The sequence below is a fragment of the Macaca thibetana genome, chromosome 8 (genome assembly GCF_024542745.1).
Source record: "Macaca thibetana thibetana isolate TM-01 chromosome 8, ASM2454274v1, whole genome shotgun sequence".
Lineage (NCBI taxonomy): Eukaryota > Metazoa > Chordata > Mammalia > Primates > Cercopithecidae > Macaca > Macaca thibetana.
Genome location: NC_065585.1, coordinates 105,234,927 through 105,254,417, shown reverse-complemented (window position 1 = coordinate 105,254,417; position 19,491 = coordinate 105,234,927). Strand labels below are relative to the sequence as shown.

The following is a 19,491-nucleotide window of genomic DNA, read 5'->3' as shown; positions in this document are numbered from 1 at the left end:
CAATTATCCCAGCACCATATGTTAACTCTTTCCTTTCTCCACTGGATTTCTTTGATGCCTTTATTGAAAATCAGATGTTTGTGTTAAGGAAAGGTTTACTTTAGAGCTCTGTATTTCAGTGATCTATTTCTTGTCTTTTATGCCCATATCACAGTGTCTTGGTTATCATAGCTTTAGAGTAACTCTTTAAATTTGATAGTGAAAGTACTCTGAGTTTATTCTAATAATAAGCAGCCTACAGTCTCATTTTTATTGATTATATCACACTACTGACTCTTATTGTACCATCCTGCCTTCTGGAACTCTTTAAATATATACCACACTAATGCCTGGTTTTACAGAACACAGAGGTCTGCACTTAAAGGATTCTGTAGGAGTTTTTTCAATGATTCATTTACATTACAAAAAAAAATTTTTTTTTTTAATTGGAAAAAAACAAATTTTTTGACCAGGCACTGTGGCTCCATGCTTGGGAGGCCAAGGCAGGCAAATCACTTGAGGCAAGAGCTCGAGGCCAGCCTGGGCAACATGGTGAAACCCTGTCTCTACAAAAAATGCAAAAATGAGTTAGGTGTGATGGCACACACCTGTAATCTCAGCTACTCAAGAGGTTGAGGCATGAGAATCTTAAGTCTACTTGAGCCTAGAGGACAGAGGTTGCAGTGAGCCAAGATCGTGCCAGAGAACTCCAGCCTGGGTGACAGAGAACAAGACTGTCTCAAAAATAAATAAATAAATAAATAAATAAATAAATAAATAAATAATTTTTAGTGACATGTCCACATGACAGGCTACTATGGATCTATTCAAAATCCACATATATACTGATTATAAAATGGTCTCTAATGTAGTTGCCAAGTTAAAAACTCAGATGCAAGACAAAACCTATAATATGTTACTATTTGTATGGCTTTTTGGGCCTTTTTTTCTTTCTTTCTTTCGTATGTTTATCTGGTGTTTTATTTTGAGAGAGTCTCGTTCTGTCACCCAGGCTGGAATGCAGTGGTATACAATCTCGGCACACTGCAGCCTCCGCCTCCCAGGTTCAAGCAATTCTCCTGCTTCAGCCTCCTAAGTAGCCAGGATTACAGGCGTGCACCACCACGCCCAGCTAATTTTTATATTTTTAGTAGAGACGGGGTTGCGCCATGTTGGCCAGGCTGGTCTCGAATTCCTGGCCTCATGTGATCTGCCTGCCTCAGCCTCCCAAAATGCTGGGATTACAAACGTGAACCACTGCGCTCGGCCACGTGTGTTTTTTAATTTTGAAGACAATATATGCCTGGATTCTCCGGAAGGATACAAGGACACTGGAACAGTGATTACTTTTTGCAGGGGAAACTGGGGATAAGGGACATAGTAAGAGAGAGAGAGACTCTCATTTTATATGCTTGTATATCTTGGGAATTCTTTTTTTCTAACCATGTTTAATACATATATACGTTAAGAAATTGAAATTTTTTAAATTAATGTCATATATTTCTCTGGAAGTGAATAAATAGACTCTTAAGAACCAGTAAGAAAGAGGCGACCCAGAGACCACCTGTGGGAACAGATGGGAAACTAGGACGTGGAAGAAGGTGACCTTCAAAATATTTTCTTTTTCTTTTTTTTTTTTTTTTTTTGACATGGAGTCTCGCTCTGTCACCCAGGCTGGAGTGCAGTGACGCGATCTCGGCTCACTGCAAGCTCCACCCCCCGGGGTTCACGCCATTCTCCTGCCTCAGCCTCCCGAGTAGCTGGGACTACAGGCGTCCGCCACCTCGCCCGGCTAGTTTTTTGTATTTTTTTTAGTAGAGACGGGGTTTCACCGTGTTAGCCAGGATGGTCTCGATCTCCTGACCTTGTGATCCGCCCGTCTCGGCCTCCCAAAGTGCTGGGATTACAGGCTTGAGCCACCGCGCCCGGCCATTCAAAATATTTTCATACAATAAGGGATTGTAGTCTGGGTGCGGAGGCTCATGCCTGTAATCCCAGCACTTTCGGAAGCTGAGGCAGGTGGATCACCAGAGGTCAGGAGTTCGAGACCAGCCTGGCCAACATGGCGAAACCCTGTCTTTACTAAAAATACAAAAAGTAGCCGGGTGTGGTGGCACATGCCTGTAATCCCAGCTGCCTGGGAGGCTGAGACAGGAGAATTGCTTGAACCTGGGAGGCCGAGGTTGCAGTGAGCCAAGATCACACCACTGCACTCCAGCCTGGGTGACAGAGTGAGACTGTCTCAAAAAAATAAAAAAAGAATAGGCCGGGCTCGGTGGCTCACGCCTGTAATCCCAGCACTTTGGGAGACCAAGGCGAGTGGATCACCTGAGGTCAGGAGTTTGAGACCAGCCTGGCCAACATAGTGAAACCCCATCTCTACTAAAGATACAAAAAATTAGCCTGGTGTGGTGGTGGGCACCTGTAATCCCAGCTACTCGGGAGCCTGAGGCAGGAGAATCACTTGAACCCGGGAGACGGAGGTTGCAGTGAGAAGAGATCGCACCATTGCACTCCAGCCTGGGCAACAAGAGCAAAACTCCCATCTCAAAAAAAAAAAAAAGAGTACGAGATTGTAGACTCAAGAAACTTGTCATTTCTTTCAGTGAGATTATTGGAAAAGATGTGTGAATTTAGCCACTTCTATGGGTATTTTTATTGTGGTGTGTATGTATTTATATTATTAAGTATTTTTTCACATTTCTTACTAAAGGCCTTCTGAAAATGTTTTAATAAACATGTGCCATCTGGTATTTTTTAAGAAGTGTGTAATAATTCAAAATCTAGAAAAACTCAACTGCAAAGATGTTTAATATCTGTTGTAGAGCTCAAGGGGTTAACACTTTGTGTGCGGATGCATTTTTTTCATGATGATGGAGCCGATGCTTTATTGTGCTTTTTTTTCTTTCTTGGTTTTCAAGGCTTTGATAAAATTCAAGAGTTATTTGTATTTTGAGGAAAAAGATTTTGTGGATAAAGCAGAGAAGAGCCTGAAACAGACTCCCCATAGTGAGGTGAGTCATGGCCATAAGAAAATTAGAATCATAAGGCCTTGAGGGTTAGGACCCGTTCCTTCATTATAAAAGTGAGGAACACAAGGCCCAAAGGGGAACAAAGGGGCATCTGGTAGCCCCACTAGCCAGTGGCAAGCTCGCCCTCTGCTTATTGTGTTTTGCTCTTTATGTAGTACCATGCTGCTGCTGTTAGAGGCATGATCCTGTTCTTTCAGGATCATTCTGTAGAGAAATCTGTAAGAGACTGAGGAAGCAAATCCAGTGTCTTTATTCTTTATCAGAGGAGGTATCAAGTCCAAAGGGAGGGAACCTGGAGTGGGAGAGTAGACCTTGTGGTGTGGTCCAGGGGCACTCGGAGCTGTAATGTCTCACTCAATGTCCTTCAGAACTTTCTCTGCCTCCACTTCCGGAGTTTCTGGAAACATGTCTGCCCAAGGTCATAGCACAGTCAGAGAAAGGCTGGCACATCTGGGCCAACCACAAGGGCCAAAAATAAAAAGGGAAGTTGGGTGGAGAGGAAGAACGTTAAGCTGGAAACTTTTTTTTTGTAAAAATGCTAATGCTGTAAAGCCACCCAGGACACTAATACAAGGAGACGTAGGTGAAATAAAGTAGAGTTTCAGCTGTTTTTAGGAAAGAAATACTAAAGAGAAAAAATTATTAGATCTAAAGATGTAATAACCAGAAAGCCCCCTCTTGCTAAGAAGAGAAGGCAGCCTTTTCTGAAGAACTGAAGTGGTCAAGAGAGAATATTCAGTCTAATTCTGGGAGAGAAAGGGAAGAACATGAGAATCCAGAGATGTGACGTAAGAGTCTTAGAGAACTTCAAAGTGAAAAAACAGAAGTGAGAACTGACACAAGGGAAAGGGATTGATAAATAAGCACTCTTAAACAGGTGTGGTCCCAAGCAGTCCATGGAAGGCCAGCTTGCTTTAAAAAAAAAAAGATTGTAGAGATGAGGTCTCACTATGTTGCCCAGGCTAGTCTTGAACTCCTGCCCTCAAGTAATCGTCTCTCCTCGGCCTCCCAGCTTACTTTTATAAATACAATGCAATGAATAATAAAATATAGAACTGTTTGGTATATGTAGCACAGGAATTCAGAAAACAAAGCCCAGGAGTTTGAGACCAGCCTGGGCAATATAGTGAGATCCTGTCTCTATAAAAAAATTTTTTTAATTAGCTGGATATGGTGGTGTATGCCTGTAGTCCCAGCTACTTGGGAGGCTGATGTGGGAGGATCACTTGAGCCAAGGAGGTTGAGGCTGCAGTGAGCCAAGATCACACCACTGCACTTCAGCCTGGGTGACAGAGTGAGATCCTGTCTCAAAAAAGAAAAAAAGAAGCCTGAATAGTGCAGATTAACGTGCTTGAAAAATCAAAAGTATTATAAAAATTGAAGATATTGTTGTTATTACACAAGTTATGTACTGTTCTTGGGTATGTGATTAGCAGTCTGGCAGCAGCACTTCTAATGTATTTTCCTAGAGAGTTCTTTTTTTGTTTGTTCTTTTTTACAATTCTGAAGTAAAATCATGGTTTTTGTTCCAGATAATATTTTATAAAAATGGTGTCAATCAAGGTGTGGCTTACAAAGATATTTTTGAGGGGGTTTACTTTCCAGCCATCTCACTGTACAAGAGCTGCACGGTACGTACATGTTTCCATCCCATGGGCAAAACTTGAGGGAAGCAGATGAATGGGTTGCGATGACAAAGCTACTGAGCGCTGGAAAGAAATCCAAGCAGCCTTAGAGTTGCACGTGTGTTGCTACCATTACTGTTTAGTCCAAAAACAGCTTGGGCATCTTAGGGAGTATTTGCTGGATAGAAAAAGGTCCTGCAATTAGTGTGTGCTATACTTTTCCCTTGAGTGCGTGGTGTGGTGTTGCTCTTCAGTAGGAAGGATAAAAATGCACATACACAGATCCTCCTGGTGGGATGTCATGATAACCCACCATTATTAGTCATTGTTGCTTACATTCATTTTTTTTTTTGAGACAGTGTCTCACTCTGTTGCATAGGCTCACCATAGCCTTGACCTCCTGGGCACAAATGATCCACCTCAGCCTCCTGAGTAGCTGGGGTGTGCTCATTTTTTGGTTTTGGTTTTTGTAGAGACAGGATCTCACTACATTGCCCTGGCTGGTCTCAAAGTCATGGGCTCAAGCAGTTCTCCCAGCTCAGCCTCCCAAAGTGCTGGGATTACAGATAGGCATGAGCTACTATATCTGGCAGGTTTTTTTTTTTTTTTTAAATATGATCCAGCATGAAGAAGGGTACTATCATTAGGGTCTGTTGGTCTTAAAAATATATAGGTAGGTAGGTAGGTAGACACAGATGTAGATACATAGAAAAGTTGGAGCCGGGTGCACTGGCTCACGCTTGTAATCCCAGCACTTTGGGAGGCCAAGGTGGGCGGATCACTTGAAGTCGGGTTCGAGACCAGCCTGGCCAACATGGCGAAACCCCATCTCTACTGAAGATACAAAAATTAGCTGGGCTTAGTGGCACATGCCTGTAATTCCAGCTACTCAGGAGTCTGAGGCAGGAGAATCGCTTGAACCCGGGAGGCAGAGGTTGCAGTGAGCCAAGATCATGCCACTGCACTCCAGCCTGGTGACAGAGCAAGACTCCGTCTCAAAAAAGAAAGAAAAAGAAAAGTTAATGCATGAAGATTTCCATGTATTTTCAGTCTGTCAGTAGGCACCATTGAAGCAGGTAAAAAAAAGGAAATCTGTAGGTTGTAAACAGTGTAAACCAAAAACTGTCTTGAGACAGATCTCAATCAATTTAGAAGTTTATTTTGCCAAAGTTAAGGACCTGCCCGTAAGAAAAAAACACAGAATCACAGAAACAGTCTGTGGTCTGTGCCTTTCTCCAAGGATGAATTTGATGACTTAAAAATTTAAAAAAGAAAAAGGGCTGGCCGGAGTGGCTCATGGTGGTAATCCCAATGCTTTGAGAGGCCAATATAAGAATCAGTTGAACCCAGGACCTTGAGACCAGCCTGGGCAACATAGCAAAAACCCCTGTCTACAAAAAATACAAAAAATTAGCCAGGCCTGGTGGTACATGCCTGCAGTCCCAGCTACTTGGGAGGCTGAGGTGGAAGGATCCGCTGAGCCCAGGAGGTCAAGGGTGCAGTGAACCATGATCACATTGTTGGCGCTGCAGCCTGGACAGTAGAGTCAGAGCATGTCTCAAAAAAATAAAAAGTAAAATAAAGGGGAAATGCGGGCTGGAGGGGAAAGTGGGAGGGTATCGTCATCCACATGTTGCAAGAGAAAAGGAGCAGATAGGGGAAAGTCAATTATGTATTCATCTCATGCCCAGTAAATCAGTACTTCACATAAGATAAGGTGAACATAAAGTAGCTGCCTATGGGGATATTTAAGCTTTTATCTGTAGGTGTCTGCTTAGCAACAAAAGGAAAGGCAGTTTCTTGCATGACTCAGCTTTCAGCTTAATTTTTTCCTTTTGACAGAGCAAATTGGGATCCTGAATTTTTATTTTCTTTGACAACAAAAATCAACACTGATCTCTTTTAGTTACCTAATTCTTAATGGACATCAGGATGTTGACCACTTATAGTAATATTTAATATATATCTCATTTGTTCCATTTATCCCCCGAGTATTGTAGCCATGTTTAAAGTGAAAATTTCCTGTGTCAAATTAACTTTTCCAATACTTTTTGTCCATTTTCTCCATGTCTGCTTGAATTGAATTCGCTCCAGGTTTCCATTAACTTTGGACCATGCTTCAAGTATCCTCCGAAGGATCTCACTTACCGCCCTGTGAGTAACATTACAAATGCCTGCATGCATCCTCGGCATTGCCGTGGCTGCTCTAGTCACCGTGTTCTGTTTCTGATTCCTCCTGCAGATGAGTGACATGGGCTGGGGCGCCGTGGTAGAGCACACCCTGGCTGACGTCTTGTATCACGTGGAGACAGAAGTGGATGGGAGGCGCAGTCCCCCGTGGGAACCCTGACCAGGTCCCTCTTTTCTGTCAAGGACTTTCTGGGGAATAATACTGGGGGTTTTGTTTTTGTTTTTGAACTGTCTCAAATGTTCTCCCAAAGATGCTACAAAACACAGCCTCTCCTTTTAGCAAGTTAAAAGGCTGGGTAGGACTACGGGAGACTGCCTGCCTTTCACCATTTTCTCCCAACTTCCAGTGACTGCTCTTATTTTGTGTACCACAAGCCAACAACCGCTGACTCCAGGATTGTGTAAGCCCCCTGTGAAATCAGTGCTGTACTGCATACCCTGCCAGCTGTGACTTGTTATCCTACTATATTTTCTAAAGAGTGAATAATATTGTCCGAGTAACTTATTTGAAAGACATTTCCTTCTGTGGGCATTGACTCCATCCCACCTGTTTTCCAAGGAAATGGTAACCTGTTTCTGAGAACACCTGAAATCAATGGCTACACATTCCAAACCAATCTAAACACTATTTCCCTTTGGTGTGGGTTTGGTTTTGTTGTTCATTTTGAAATATACTTTTGAACACTGAGATCCCTAAAACTACTAGATCTCTAGAAGTGTAATTGTGAAAGAAACTTGCTTGCAGCTTTAACAAAATGAGAAACTCTTCCCAAATAAAACTTGTTTTGAAGTTTGTGTGACACTTTGCTTCCCTTCAGGTTGGGTGCCTCTTGGTGACAGTGTTCAGAAATGTAAGCAGCATGAGGAAGGGAGCTGGCACTGGGAGGAAGAGCCAGGTTTCTGACTTGTGTTTTGGCCGCTTTCCTGTTGCTCCTATTCTTGCCAATCAGCCACCCCATTTCCTGTGAAAATCTGCCACCTTGAGGAAAGGAACAAGAATTTCAAAGGGCTAATGGTCTCCCTCCTGGTCTTCCCTTGGAACGTGGATGTTGATATGTGCAGGTGGTTTCCTGTCTTGCTTATCTTCCTTTGCCCTTAGCTGATGGCTAAAGGGCAGTTTTCAGACTATTAAAGACTGAAATGTAAGAATGAGCCTTCCAGGCACCGTGGCTCATGCCTATAATCCCAGCATTTTGAGACATTAAGACAGAAAGATTGCTCAAGACCAGGAGTTCAAGACCGCCTGGGCAACATAGTAAGACCCCTTCTCAGTAAAAAATTAGCCAGACGTGATGACACATGCTAGTAGTCCCAGCTACTTTGGAGGCTTAGGTGGGAGGATCCCTTGGGCCCAGGAGTTCCAGGCTGCAGTGAGCCATGTTTGCACCACTGCACTCCAGCTTGGGCAACAGAGCATGACCCTGTGTCCAAAAATAAAAATAAAAAATAAACCTTTCTTTTGGATTCCTATATAATTTCCTTGTCTTCCTTTTTCTTTTCTTTTCTTTTTTTTTTTTGTTTCTGTTTTATTTTGTTTTTTTGAGATGGAGTCTTGCTCTGTCACTCAGGCTGGAGTGCAGTGGCACAATCTCAGCTCGCTGCAACCTCCGCCTCCCGGGTTCAAGCAATTCTCCTGCCTCGGCCTCCTGAGTAGGTGGGACTACAGGCACGTGCCACCACACCTGGTTAATTTTCTGTCGTATTTTTAGTAGAGACGGGGTTTCACTCTGTTAGCCAGGATCATCTCGATCTCCTGACCTCATGATGTGCCCACCTCAGCCTCCCAAAGTGGCTGGGATTACAGGCGTGAACCACCAGGCCCGGCCTGTCTTCCTTTTTCAATACATCAGTCTTACAGCAAAGACAGCCCTCCCAGGATTGCCCAAAGACTCTCTTGCATTTACCTCTCTACCTTGGTTAATAGATAGAGTGGCTCACCACATGGAGGGTGACATGCTGCTGCAGAGTCACCATGTTAAGCCTGTGGCTCTTCTGAATATCTTGTCATTTTCCTGTTTAAGAGAGTTCCCACACTTCAAGACAATATTGGTATTTTAACATAGTAGCATTGACTAATGTATTTGTCTCCTGATGAATCACCCAGAGGCGTTGATTTGGCCACTCTGTATCTCTGAACAGGAAAACTTGTACAGGTCGAGTGTGATTGGAGGCTGAGGCTCAGCCCTAGACACCTATTAATGCATGAGCTGGTCTTCAAGGGCAGACCTGGTTATAAAGCTTCTAGGTCATCGGAGTTTGAGGGACTCCAAGAAAATGAGGGTGGTGTTATTTAGAGGAAGCTGAATGTTAATTCTTTGTAATAGAAATTACCATATATAAGTTGTATACCCACTGTCCATCTAAATTATAAAATTAGCTTTCTATATATATTTCATTTTCACAAATCAAAGGTTACAGGTAATGATGTTCTTCTCAAACATCAAAAGTGTGTGTGTGTTTTAATACAGTTCATTTGAAGGGCTCAGAGAATATCTACTCTTCACATAGTCCTATATAAAATAGTTTCTGTAATCAGATCAACAGTGATAACTTGTTTTATTCCAGTGTAAAATTAAACAAGTGGAAAATATCTCCACAGAGACCAGAAAGGCACAATTACATAGTTTGAAGGAGGCAGTTAGAATCCAGCAAACGAGTGGGTTTGTTAAAAGCCCATTTCTTGACTGTCAGCCTGTTATCTTGAAACTAGAATATATGTTGCTTTAAGATATCTTTAAACACATAACTTTTTTCTCTTAGCTGGTAGTGGATGATAATTCCATTTGAGAAATACTTCTCTACAACTGTCCTCTCTCAACTCTGAGGCACTTAGGTAAACAATAATTTTATCCATGCCAAAAATAAACTAAGAAACAATCCGAATAAATTATAATAAATACCTCTACTAGTTGTAAAATTTTAATATCTCAATAAATACCACAGTGTTCCCACTAATGCTGTTTTTTAATTTAGTTTGTCATAATTTGGTTTCATCAACTCCTTTGTCTTTTTTTTTTGAGATGAGGTCTTACTATCTTGCCCAGACTGGTTTCAAACTGCCCTCCAGCAGTTCTCCCACCTCAGCCTTCATAGTAGCTGGCATTGTGGGTGGGCACCACCGTGCCCAGTTCCTGCTTTCTAATAAATAAGCCAGAGCTCTGTCTCCAAATGGTGCAAATCATCAATGCTGTTAAAACAAGAATGGAAAACCTTCACGTGGTGATGGTGATTTTTTTCATCCTCCCTACCCTCCCATCCCAGTGTGTGCGTGTGTGTATATTTTTTTTTTTTTTTAAGACAGCCTTGGTCTTTCGCCCAGACTGGAGTACAGTGGCTCGATCTTGGATCACTGCAACCTCCGCCTCCCGGGTTCAGGCAATTCTCCTGCCTCAGCCTCCCAAGTAGCTGGGATTACAGGCGTGTACTGCCACGCCCAGCTCATTTTGTATTTTTAGTAGAGATGGGGTTTCTCCATGTTAGTCAGGCTGGTCTCCCCCCTCGGGCGATCGCCTGCCTTGGCCTTCCAAAGGGTTGGGATTACAGGCGGGAGCCACCTCGCATAAATTCTCTTGACTTTTGAGAAAGGAAATTTGCTTTCACCATATTACCCCTTCTTCCAGCCACTTCTCCCAAAATACTAAAGTTTAGCCTATTTAAGCAGAGAAGTTGCCAGCCCCAAACAAAGTTGACAGCTGTGGAATTATCTTACTACTAACTGGCATCATAAATAACAGAAATGTTAACTAATATTGTTTATTCTCTCATATTTGGCACTGCCTTTAATTTTAATTAGGTAAATAAACATTCTCAGTTATAATCTTCCTCTTCCAGGGCCCATTAATCAGCTATTGCTTATAGAATCCTTTAAGAACTCGGCGCAGTGGCTCACGCCTGTAATCCCAGGACTTTGGGAGGCTGAGGTGGGTGGATCATGAGGTCAGGAGATCGAGACCAGCCAGACCAACATGGTGAAACCCCGTCTCTACTAAAAAATAGACAGCAAAAAAATTAGCCGGGCATGGTGTCGGGCACCTGTAGTCCTAGCTACTCGGGAGGCTGAGGTAGGAGAATGGCGTGAACCTAGGAGGCGGAGCTTATAGTGAGCCGAGATTGTGCCACTGCACTCCAGCCTGGGTGACAGAGCAAGACTCTGTCTCAAAAAAAAAAAAAAATTTAAAAACTCATGTAGGTTGTGCTTATGGAAATTAAATTTTTATGAAGGATCCTGGTAACATAGTCTAAATAATTGAATTGCATAATTTCCCAGTAGTTCTTTTCCTTTTAATGAGCCTGTCTAATTTAGTTTGACTAATTGAAAGCTTTGTCCAGGACTCCTCTAGTGTAGAGTTGTAATCTACTAGCATAGATTTTTTTTTTTTTTTTTTTTTTTTTTTTTTTTGAGACAGAGTCTCACTCTGTCACCCATGCTGGAATGCAGTGGCACAATCTTGGCCCACTACAACCTCCGCCTCCCGGGTTCAAGTGATTCCCCTGCCTCAGCCTCCCAAGTAGCTACGACTACAGGTGTGCACCACCACACCCAGCTAATTTTTTGTATTTTAGTAGAGACGGGATGTCACCATATTGGCCAGGATGGTCTCGATCTCCTGACCTTGTGATCCACCCGCCTTGGCCTCCCAAAATGCTGGGATAACAGGCGTGAGCCACCGTGCCCAGCCGCATAGATTTTTTTTTAACAGTACAATATTAAAACATACAGACTGATGTTTTGTGTGAATTATGATTCTTTATTCTGACGGGTGCCTATGGAAGCAATAGGGAAACCTGTCTACTAATTAGTTTTGTCTTTTTCCATAGAGAAAGCTTGGACTATATTTCTGGAAGGCACCCACTGTGGGGTGCTGCTTGTTCTGTGGTGTTGCTGTGCAGTGAATGGGAGGAGCAGAGGGCTGCAGGAGACACTCTGAGATTCTGCCTTGTACACACGCACTGCTAGTGCATGGCATTCTTGAGCCGTAAAGCAAGACTTCTCAGGCCCTGTGGTTAGCATCCCCCACACCCATATCAGCCACTAGCATTTTAAAGATGGTTTTAGGTGGGAATGTAAGGGCCCAGAAAAAAAGAGTTTTACAATTATTTTAGGGGCCTTAACCTTCATGTCATAGCTAATCAGTGAATTAAATTACCTTTTAATCCAAGAGCCTCATCCCTGTTTTCTTGGTGCTAAAAACTTTTACCAATCTGAATCCTAGTGTCATACTCTAAACACTAACCCCACCCATCCCACTGTCGCCAGATGGAGATCTTAGACTTGCAGACTTCCAGCAGGGATTCTCCTGATGAGCATGCATACCAGTGCAGCTGGGCACACTGGGGAATAGCAGGCTGGTCTTCAACACCTGGCTTCAGAGGCAGGGCGGGACTCCAGGCGCCTGCGCAGGTGGTTGGCAAAATCCACCTGGGTCTGCGACAGGACCTGGTTGATGATGCTCTTGGGCAACCACCCCTGCAGTAGAAGGTAGGAGAATTTGGCCATCTTGTGGGTTTTGGTCCACTCTAGACACTCCACCCTATCACAAACAGGCTGTCAGGGGCTTGGTCTTCAAGCTCTGTTAATAGGTGCAGCCTTGGGGTTGCCTGGTCAGGGGTGGGAGGACTGCATTGCTGCTCTGCTGTCATGACTTTCAGAAGCACAAGACTAGCCAACAAGATATTTCAGCCTGGTCTTCCCAGCTGTGTGACCATGAACAAGTTATATTGCCTTTTTTACCCTTCAGATCTCTGGACCTAAGTTTCCTTCTTTCTAAAATGGTAACTACATATAGAGTTGAACTTAACTATGAGACAGAAGAGGGCCGGGCACAGTGGCTCACGCTTGTAATCCCAGCACTTCGGAAAGCAGGCAGATCATGAGGTCAGGAGTTTGAGACCAGCCTGGCCAACATAGTGAAACCCCGTCTCTACTAAAAATACAAAAATTAGCCGGGTGTGGTGGCGCACGCCTATAGTCCCAGCTACACGGGAGGCTGAGGCGGAAGAATCGCTTGAACCCAGGAGGCAGAACTTGCAGTGAGCTGAAACCACACCATTGCACTCCAGCCTAGGTGACAGAGTGAGACCCTGTCACAAAAAAAAAAAGAAGAAGAGGGAGCCATCACAGGCTTTGGAGATGGTAGAGTAGCAGTTAGGCCATCACTCAAGGCCCTTCCCTGTCTTACAGCCTGTGATTCTATCAGAATAGAAGAGGATTCTTTGTTGCATGGTGGGGATGGGAAGAGCCTGTTTTTCTCACTACCACCTGCCCTCCAGATCCCCCTCTCATGCCCTTCACCTTGAGGTCGATGCTGAGTAGCCACGTAAGTTTGGTCTTCGAGGGACTTCCAGCCAGTGGGTGAAGCACCATGCAAGTGGGACCGTGCTCCGCCCTGGCAAATGGAGAAGTCAAGTCAGGAGGACAGTTGTGAGTTCTCACTTGCACTGGCTGCTTACACTAGTACCACAGATACACGTTTCTACGGTACCTTGCTTTTCTAAGTTTTATCAGGGAACTGCCCTTTGCAAAGGGTAATTATTTGGCAATTGGCATGATTACCAGCTCATCAGAATTAAGGCTGCTTGTAGCTGGAGCGGCCCCTGAGGCCTCTTGTGCCCTTTAGTTGCTGGATTACAGGGAGGTCAGGGAAAGGATTCAGGCTGGTGACTGGGCTGGGGCCTTGGGAAATTCAGGAGGCCATGGTGTACTGAGTGGTATGGATTATTTCAATATTTTAGTCGACATTACAGCTGTACCTGAGCGTACCAGCTGAACCTCAGCCCTGCCCCATGCTTCAGCAAATGATTAAGGTTCTTAAACTTTCTGGGAGGGTCAGGACAAGCTGTTTGGCTGTCGAAGTAGGGCCTATCTTGTCTTTGTCCCTCCTTTGGTAAATAAGTATGTTCTTTTGTAGAAGGAAGCCATGGGTGCACCAAGGGTTGGTTTCTTGGAGCTGGGGATGCAGTCCACATGCTTGGGTCTGCACCCGCAGGCCTGTGTTAGAAGGGGGGGTTTGGAACCTGCCGCCCGTATTACCTGATGACACCTTTCTGCTCAGGCATGTTTCCGAAGTCTGTGGCCATGCCAGCTAGCACACAGGTGGAGCCTCGGCGCTTGGCACAGCGCACGCTCACAAAGTCACGGGGCCCCACCAGGTTTCCTGCTGCCTCTGCAGCCATCTCGTGAGTAATGAATGTATCTTTTCCGATCTTCTGCAGGACCTACCAGGCCATGGGGAACCAGAATCATGACTCAGCCTGTGTTGGGCTGAGCACCCCCCATAGCTAGGGGTCCTCTCTTTGATACAGCATTCACACTGGGCTGTCCTGGGCCCCTGCCACCCGCACCTGGACTTTGCTCACCTTGATCTCCTTGACATTAGGGTTCCACTCCCCCATTGCTTCCATGCGCTCCACGAGCTCTTCATAGAGCCTTTCCATGGGCTGGTCCACCACGACCTCCAGCCGGAACACCTTGCCCACATCTGGGACCACTTTACTCATCACTTTGTCCCCATTGTCCTGTCAGAGAAAGGAGCCCCAGAAGGTGGTTAGACAAAAATATTCTTGGCCAGGCACAGTGGGTCACGCCTATAATCCCAGCACTTTGGGAGGCCAAGGCGGATGGATCACAAGGTCAGGAGGATGAGACCAGCCTGGCCAAGATGGTGAAACCCTGTCTCTACTAAAACTACAAAAATTAGCCAGGCACGGTGGCAGGCACCTGTAATCCCAGCTTACAGGTGGCACAATCATGGGTCACTGCAGCCTCAACCTCCTGGGCTCAAATCCTCCTGCCTCAGCCTCCCAAGTACCTGGGACTACAGGCATGCACCATTACACCTAGCTAATTTTTAAATTTTTTGTAGAGATGAGATCTCCCTGTGTTGCCCAGGCTGGTCTCAAACTCCTAGGCTCAGGCAGTTCTTCCATCTCGTCCTCCAGGTGTGAGCCACTGCACCCAGCTCCCCTGGACCCTTTGTCTTGCTGGGGAATGATGGTGGTATGGGTAGGTCCAACTGAAAAGACTCTTACTTGACTTCAGAAGCTCAAAGATCCCAAGAGAGAAACCTGGGAATAGGAAAAGTGGTTTACACCAGCTTGATTAGATACATAGAATGTTGAATGGGATCTTCAAGATTTGTTTTAGGCCGGGCGCGGTGGCTCAAGCCTGTAATCCCAGCACTTTGGGAGGCCGAGACGGGCGGATCACGAGGTCAGGAGATTGAGACCATCCTGGCTAACATGGTGAAACCTCGTCTCTACTAAAAAATACAAAAAACTAGCCGGGCGAGGTGGCGGGCGCCTGTAGTCCCAGCTACACGGGAGGCTGAGGCAGGAGAATGGCGTAAACCCGGGAGGCGGAGCTTGCAGTGAGCTGAGATCCGGCCACTGCACTCCAGCCTGGGCGGCAGAGCGAGACTCCGTCTCAAAAAAAAAAAAAAAGATTTGTTTTAGTTCAGTACCTCATTCCACACCAGAAGAATGTGAGGCCAGAGAAGGTCAGTGATTGGTCCAGGGACCCTTAGCTAAGAGCAGTGCCGATCTAAGTCCCAGGTTCCTTGACTCCCAAACTAGTAGTCTGTTAACTCCGTTACTCTGAGAACTTAGGGAAGGAGGGGTTCTACCTGAACTTTGGGTAGTGGGCAGCATGTCAGCTTTTGCTGAAGGTAAAGCCACCAAAATCTCCATAACGGAGCTGCCAGCCTTTACCGTGAGCCTGGTTACTGTCCCCAGTGATGGTCAGTGCTCAAGCGCAGAGAACCCCAGAAGGCTGTGGACCACTCTGTATTCTAGTCCAGGCCTGTTGCAGAGTGAGCCCACATCACCCCTGCAAGCCCAGCCACATGTGGGCTGACAGCACAGACAGTGCACTTTGGCGTTGTTGGGATATCTGACCCAGGGCGATGAGGCCTCACGTACACTTGGAGTCCCCCTTGCATGGTCTCTGCCAAGTGGGTGCACAATGCAATCCTATTCTATAGCTAAGGACACAGGAATAGTGTTTCTCCAACAGGACTCTCCAGGGTGTCTTTTATGGGGGAAGAGCATTATCTGAGGATATATTCTCAGGAAAGGAGAGTTCTCAAGTTAAAACCACTTGCTACCCAGTGACTGCTGCATGAGACAGGAATTCTGGGAAGAACAGTAACCCCAGCTGGCCTTGAGGATGGCCGTAGAGCATGGAGGAACCACAGGCTTCTCCCCCACGCTTACCTGCTGGGTCTCCTTCTTCCAGCCCTCCTGGTTGCTAAGGATGCCCAAGGCCTTCTGCATGGCCTCCTCCCCCTGCTGGAGATAGGCCAGCTCCTGGTCACTGTAGAGAGTCTCTTCCAGCCGAGAACCTGGGTACACAGCCAAAGAGAAACAGAGCTTCCTTCTTCTCCCAGCCTCCACCAGCTCTCATCCCTGGAGCTCTGGGTCTGCTCATTGTTCTGAAGAGCCTGGACTAAAGCCATAGGGGCCAGCCTGCTGTTCGAGTTAGACACAGCCACCACAGGTGACCGGAGGGGGATCTGGCCTTGAGGAACTCTAGGCTGGGAACGTCCTTTCAAAATGAAGGAAGGGCAGGAGGGGAGCCCAGGCCACACGCACCACATCACCTCCCGGGAGCCTCCTGCCAGCCCCAGGAGCCCAGAAGCCTCAGCACTTACCGAGCAGAGAGCTCCGCCGCCGAACCTGGCTAATCCACGTGCTAGGGTTGGGGCCCCCCAGGGCCCTCCGGTTCAGCTCCTGGCCGATGGCCATCACGGCCTGTTGCCTCAGCCCTGCAGAAGGGAAGAACCCTTGTCTAGGAGCTGGAAAGCCCCTTAGAGATGGACCATTCCACCCCCTCATCTTGTCACAAATTAGGAAGTTGGCTTGGAGAGGGCAGTGACTTGCTCAGGAGCACACAGGATTCTAGCAGGGATCTGAACTACAGCCAGGCCCCCAACTCCCACCGCAGTGCTCCAGGGTCCAGAAATCTGCCTTCCATCTGGGGTGGTCAGGCCTGGCCCTGCCTGGAGACGGGCTATACCAGAGCCTGCTGGAGTTTCTGTCCCTAAAAGGGGAAGAAGCTGTGTTCAAACAACCAGAAAAATCCTACTTCATAAGGAGAATACAACTCCTGAGGTCTGTGTGCTTGCATGAGTCTGTGGTTACATGAGTCTGTGTGCTTGCCTGAATCTGCTTGCATTGCATGAATCTGTGATTGCATGAGGTCTGTGTGCTTGCATGAATCTGTGCTTCTATGAGTCTGTGTGCTTGCATGCCATAAGCTGCTCTGTGTGTCCCTGGATTCTGGGCCAGGGAAGTCCTGTCCATCTAGTGAGGACAACCCCACTGCCGGCTGCAGACCTAAGCATGGCTTCTCGCTCTAAAGGTAGCTAATTCAATCCAGTGTAATTGGAAAGATCGTGTCTAGATTGACTTGTGTACCCTTCAGTGGCAGCAGAGGATTCAAATGACCTTGGATGCTAATCAGCTGTACAAAAGTAGCTTCTTGTAGCTGGTTTCTGTCCCTTTCTGGGTATTCAATGATAACAGTCTTCCCAGCCCCACCATCTTCTCTCTTTACCTTGCCCACCTATCTTACTCCCCCGTCTCTCTTCTCCTCCATCTTTTTTTGCCTGTGGGAGTCAAGTCTAATATTTACTCTGGCACTGTGGGCAAGACTTTCCTGGGTACCCCTGCTACAAGCCTTGTCCAGCTCTGAAGGAAGGCAAAGTCAGGAATACTTCAAAAAAGATGGCCGCACATGGTGGTGCATGCCTGTGGTCCCAGCCGCTCAGGAGGCTGAGGCAGGAGAATTGCTTGAACCCGGGAGGCAGAGGCTGCAGTGAGCCAAGATAGTGCCACTGTACTCCAGCCTAGGCAACAGAGTGAGACTCTGCCTCAAAAATAAAATAGGCCGAGCGCCATGGCTCATGCCTATAATCCCAGCAGTTTGGGAGGCGGATCACCTGAGGTCAGGAGTTCAAGACCAGCCTGGTCAACAAGGCAAAACCCTGTCTCTACTAAAAATGCAAAAATTAGCCAGGCATCCTGGCGTGTACCTGTAATCCCAGCTACCCGGGAGGCGGAGGTTGCAGTGAGCTGAGATCGTGCCACTGCACTCCAGGCTGGGCAACAAGTGAGACTCCGCCTCAAAATAAATAAAGTAAGCCAGGTGTGGTGGCTCACACCTGTAATCCCAGCACTTTGGGAGGCCAAGGTGGGAGAATCCCTTGAGCCCAGGATGTCAAGACCAGCGTGACCAATACAGCAAGACTTTGTCTCTAATAAAAATAAAAATAAATAAATAAATAAAACTAGCTGGTTGTGGTGGTGCACGCCTGTAGTCCCAGCTACTCAAGAGGCTGAGGTGGGAGGATGGTTTGAGCCCATGAGTTTGAGGCTGCAGTTAGCTATGATTGTTCCACTGTACTCCAGCCTCCATGACAGAGACCTTGATTCAAACAAAAAAAAAAAGAAAAGGCAGAAGAAAAAAAGAACGAACGAAGGAAAAGGGGAAGGAAGAAAGGAAAGGAAGAAGGAAGGAAGGATGAAAGAAAGAAAAAGATTAAAAATGAAAGAAAAGGAGAAAAAAAGATTGGAGTCCTAGAGGGAAGACCAGAAATTACAGAATCTGGAAGGGATATATCTTAGTAACCAGCCCACTTCTTCCGAGGGGAAAACTGAGATTCAAGAAGGGAAGAAACTTGCCCAGGTTCACCCAGTAAGAGGCACAACTAGGATCAGAATTGGGTGGCCTGAGCCTCATCCATTGAGAGCTGGCCAACCCCTCATTGCCTCCTTCCCGCAGCGCTCACCCTTCATGTTGCGCATGTGTCTGTAGGAGCTCCCGGCGCACAGCTTGAATGTCGCTAGCAGCATTGTTTCCTGGCAGATGTGGCAGTGGTGGGGTCGCTGCCGCTGCTGCAGCTGCCTCTTCTCTCAAGAAGTGGTTCTTTGTCCTTCCTGAGCCCCTCAAGCTTCGCCTGTGAGTCCCGCAGCTGCAGCCTGGACCTGGTGTTCTGCGTCTTAAATGCCCCCCGCTGAAGGCTGTGCATCATCATCAGGAGATAAAAATGCCATCACTCACTGTGCAAAGGAAGGGGTCAAGGATAGAGCGATTGCCTCACACTGCTGCTTTGGCCGTTTGTGGGGAGTGTGGGGTGGGGGAGGGTGCAGGGGAGAGTGAGGAGGACAGGGCCAGGCTGGAGGGATGGAGGGGAGAGAAGCAGGGGCAGCTTAGATGAAGGCACATAGTGGTTTTCAAGAGTTTAAAGTGCAGATTTCTAGCCCTTGTCTACAGAAACTCCAGGCTCAGCTGATCTGGAATTGAGGCTCAGAAACATGCGCTAAAAAAAAGAGAAAAGAAAAGAAAAAAACTTCCCTTGGCCAGGCGGGGTGGCTTACGCCTATAACCCCAGCACTTTGGAAGGCCGAGGTGGGCAGATCACTTGAGATCAGGCGTTCGAGACCAGCATGGCCAACATGGTGAAACCTCGTCTCTACTAAAAATACAAAAAATTAGCCAGGCGAGGTGGCAGGCCCTTGTAGTCCCAGCTACTCCGCAGGCTGAGGCACGAGAATCACTTGAACCCAGGAGGCAGAGTTGCAGTGAGCCAAGATCACGCCACTGCACTCCAGCCTGGGCGACAGAGTGAGACTCCATCATAAATAAATAAATAAATAAATACCCAGTG

The 19,491-nt window shown here is 46.4% G+C and overlaps 2 protein-coding genes across 2 annotated transcripts in view; one reads left to right on the top strand and one right to left on the bottom strand.

Moving 5' to 3' along the window:
• ASH2L (ASH2 like, histone lysine methyltransferase complex subunit) overlaps positions 1-7,620 on the top strand; it is a 130,252-nt gene extending 122,632 nt beyond the window's left edge. The window contains exons 15-18 of the mRNA XM_050801322.1: positions 2,901-2,993; positions 4,544-4,642; positions 6,731-6,790; positions 6,879-7,620. Of these exons, the coding sequence (XP_050657279.1) occupies positions 2,901-2,993; positions 4,544-4,642; positions 6,731-6,790; positions 6,879-6,986 (360 nt within the window). The 3' untranslated portion in view covers positions 6,987-7,620. The remainder of the gene's footprint in view (positions 1-2,900; positions 2,994-4,543; positions 4,643-6,730; positions 6,791-6,878) is intronic.
• Positions 7,621-11,553: 3,933 nt separating this feature from the next.
• On the bottom strand, positions 11,554-19,114 carry STAR (steroidogenic acute regulatory protein). The gene is made up of 7 exons (XM_050801356.1): positions 18,613-19,114; positions 16,474-16,587; positions 16,037-16,164; positions 14,183-14,341; positions 13,857-14,041; positions 13,119-13,212; positions 11,554-12,293 (listed from the first exon to the last, which is right to left on the bottom strand). Exons 1-7 carry the CDS (start codon positions 18,674-18,676, stop codon positions 12,180-12,182), a joined length of 858 nt encoding a protein of 285 aa, XP_050657313.1. The 5' UTR covers positions 18,677-19,114; the 3' UTR covers positions 11,554-12,179.
• Positions 19,115-19,491: the final 377 nt, after the last annotated feature.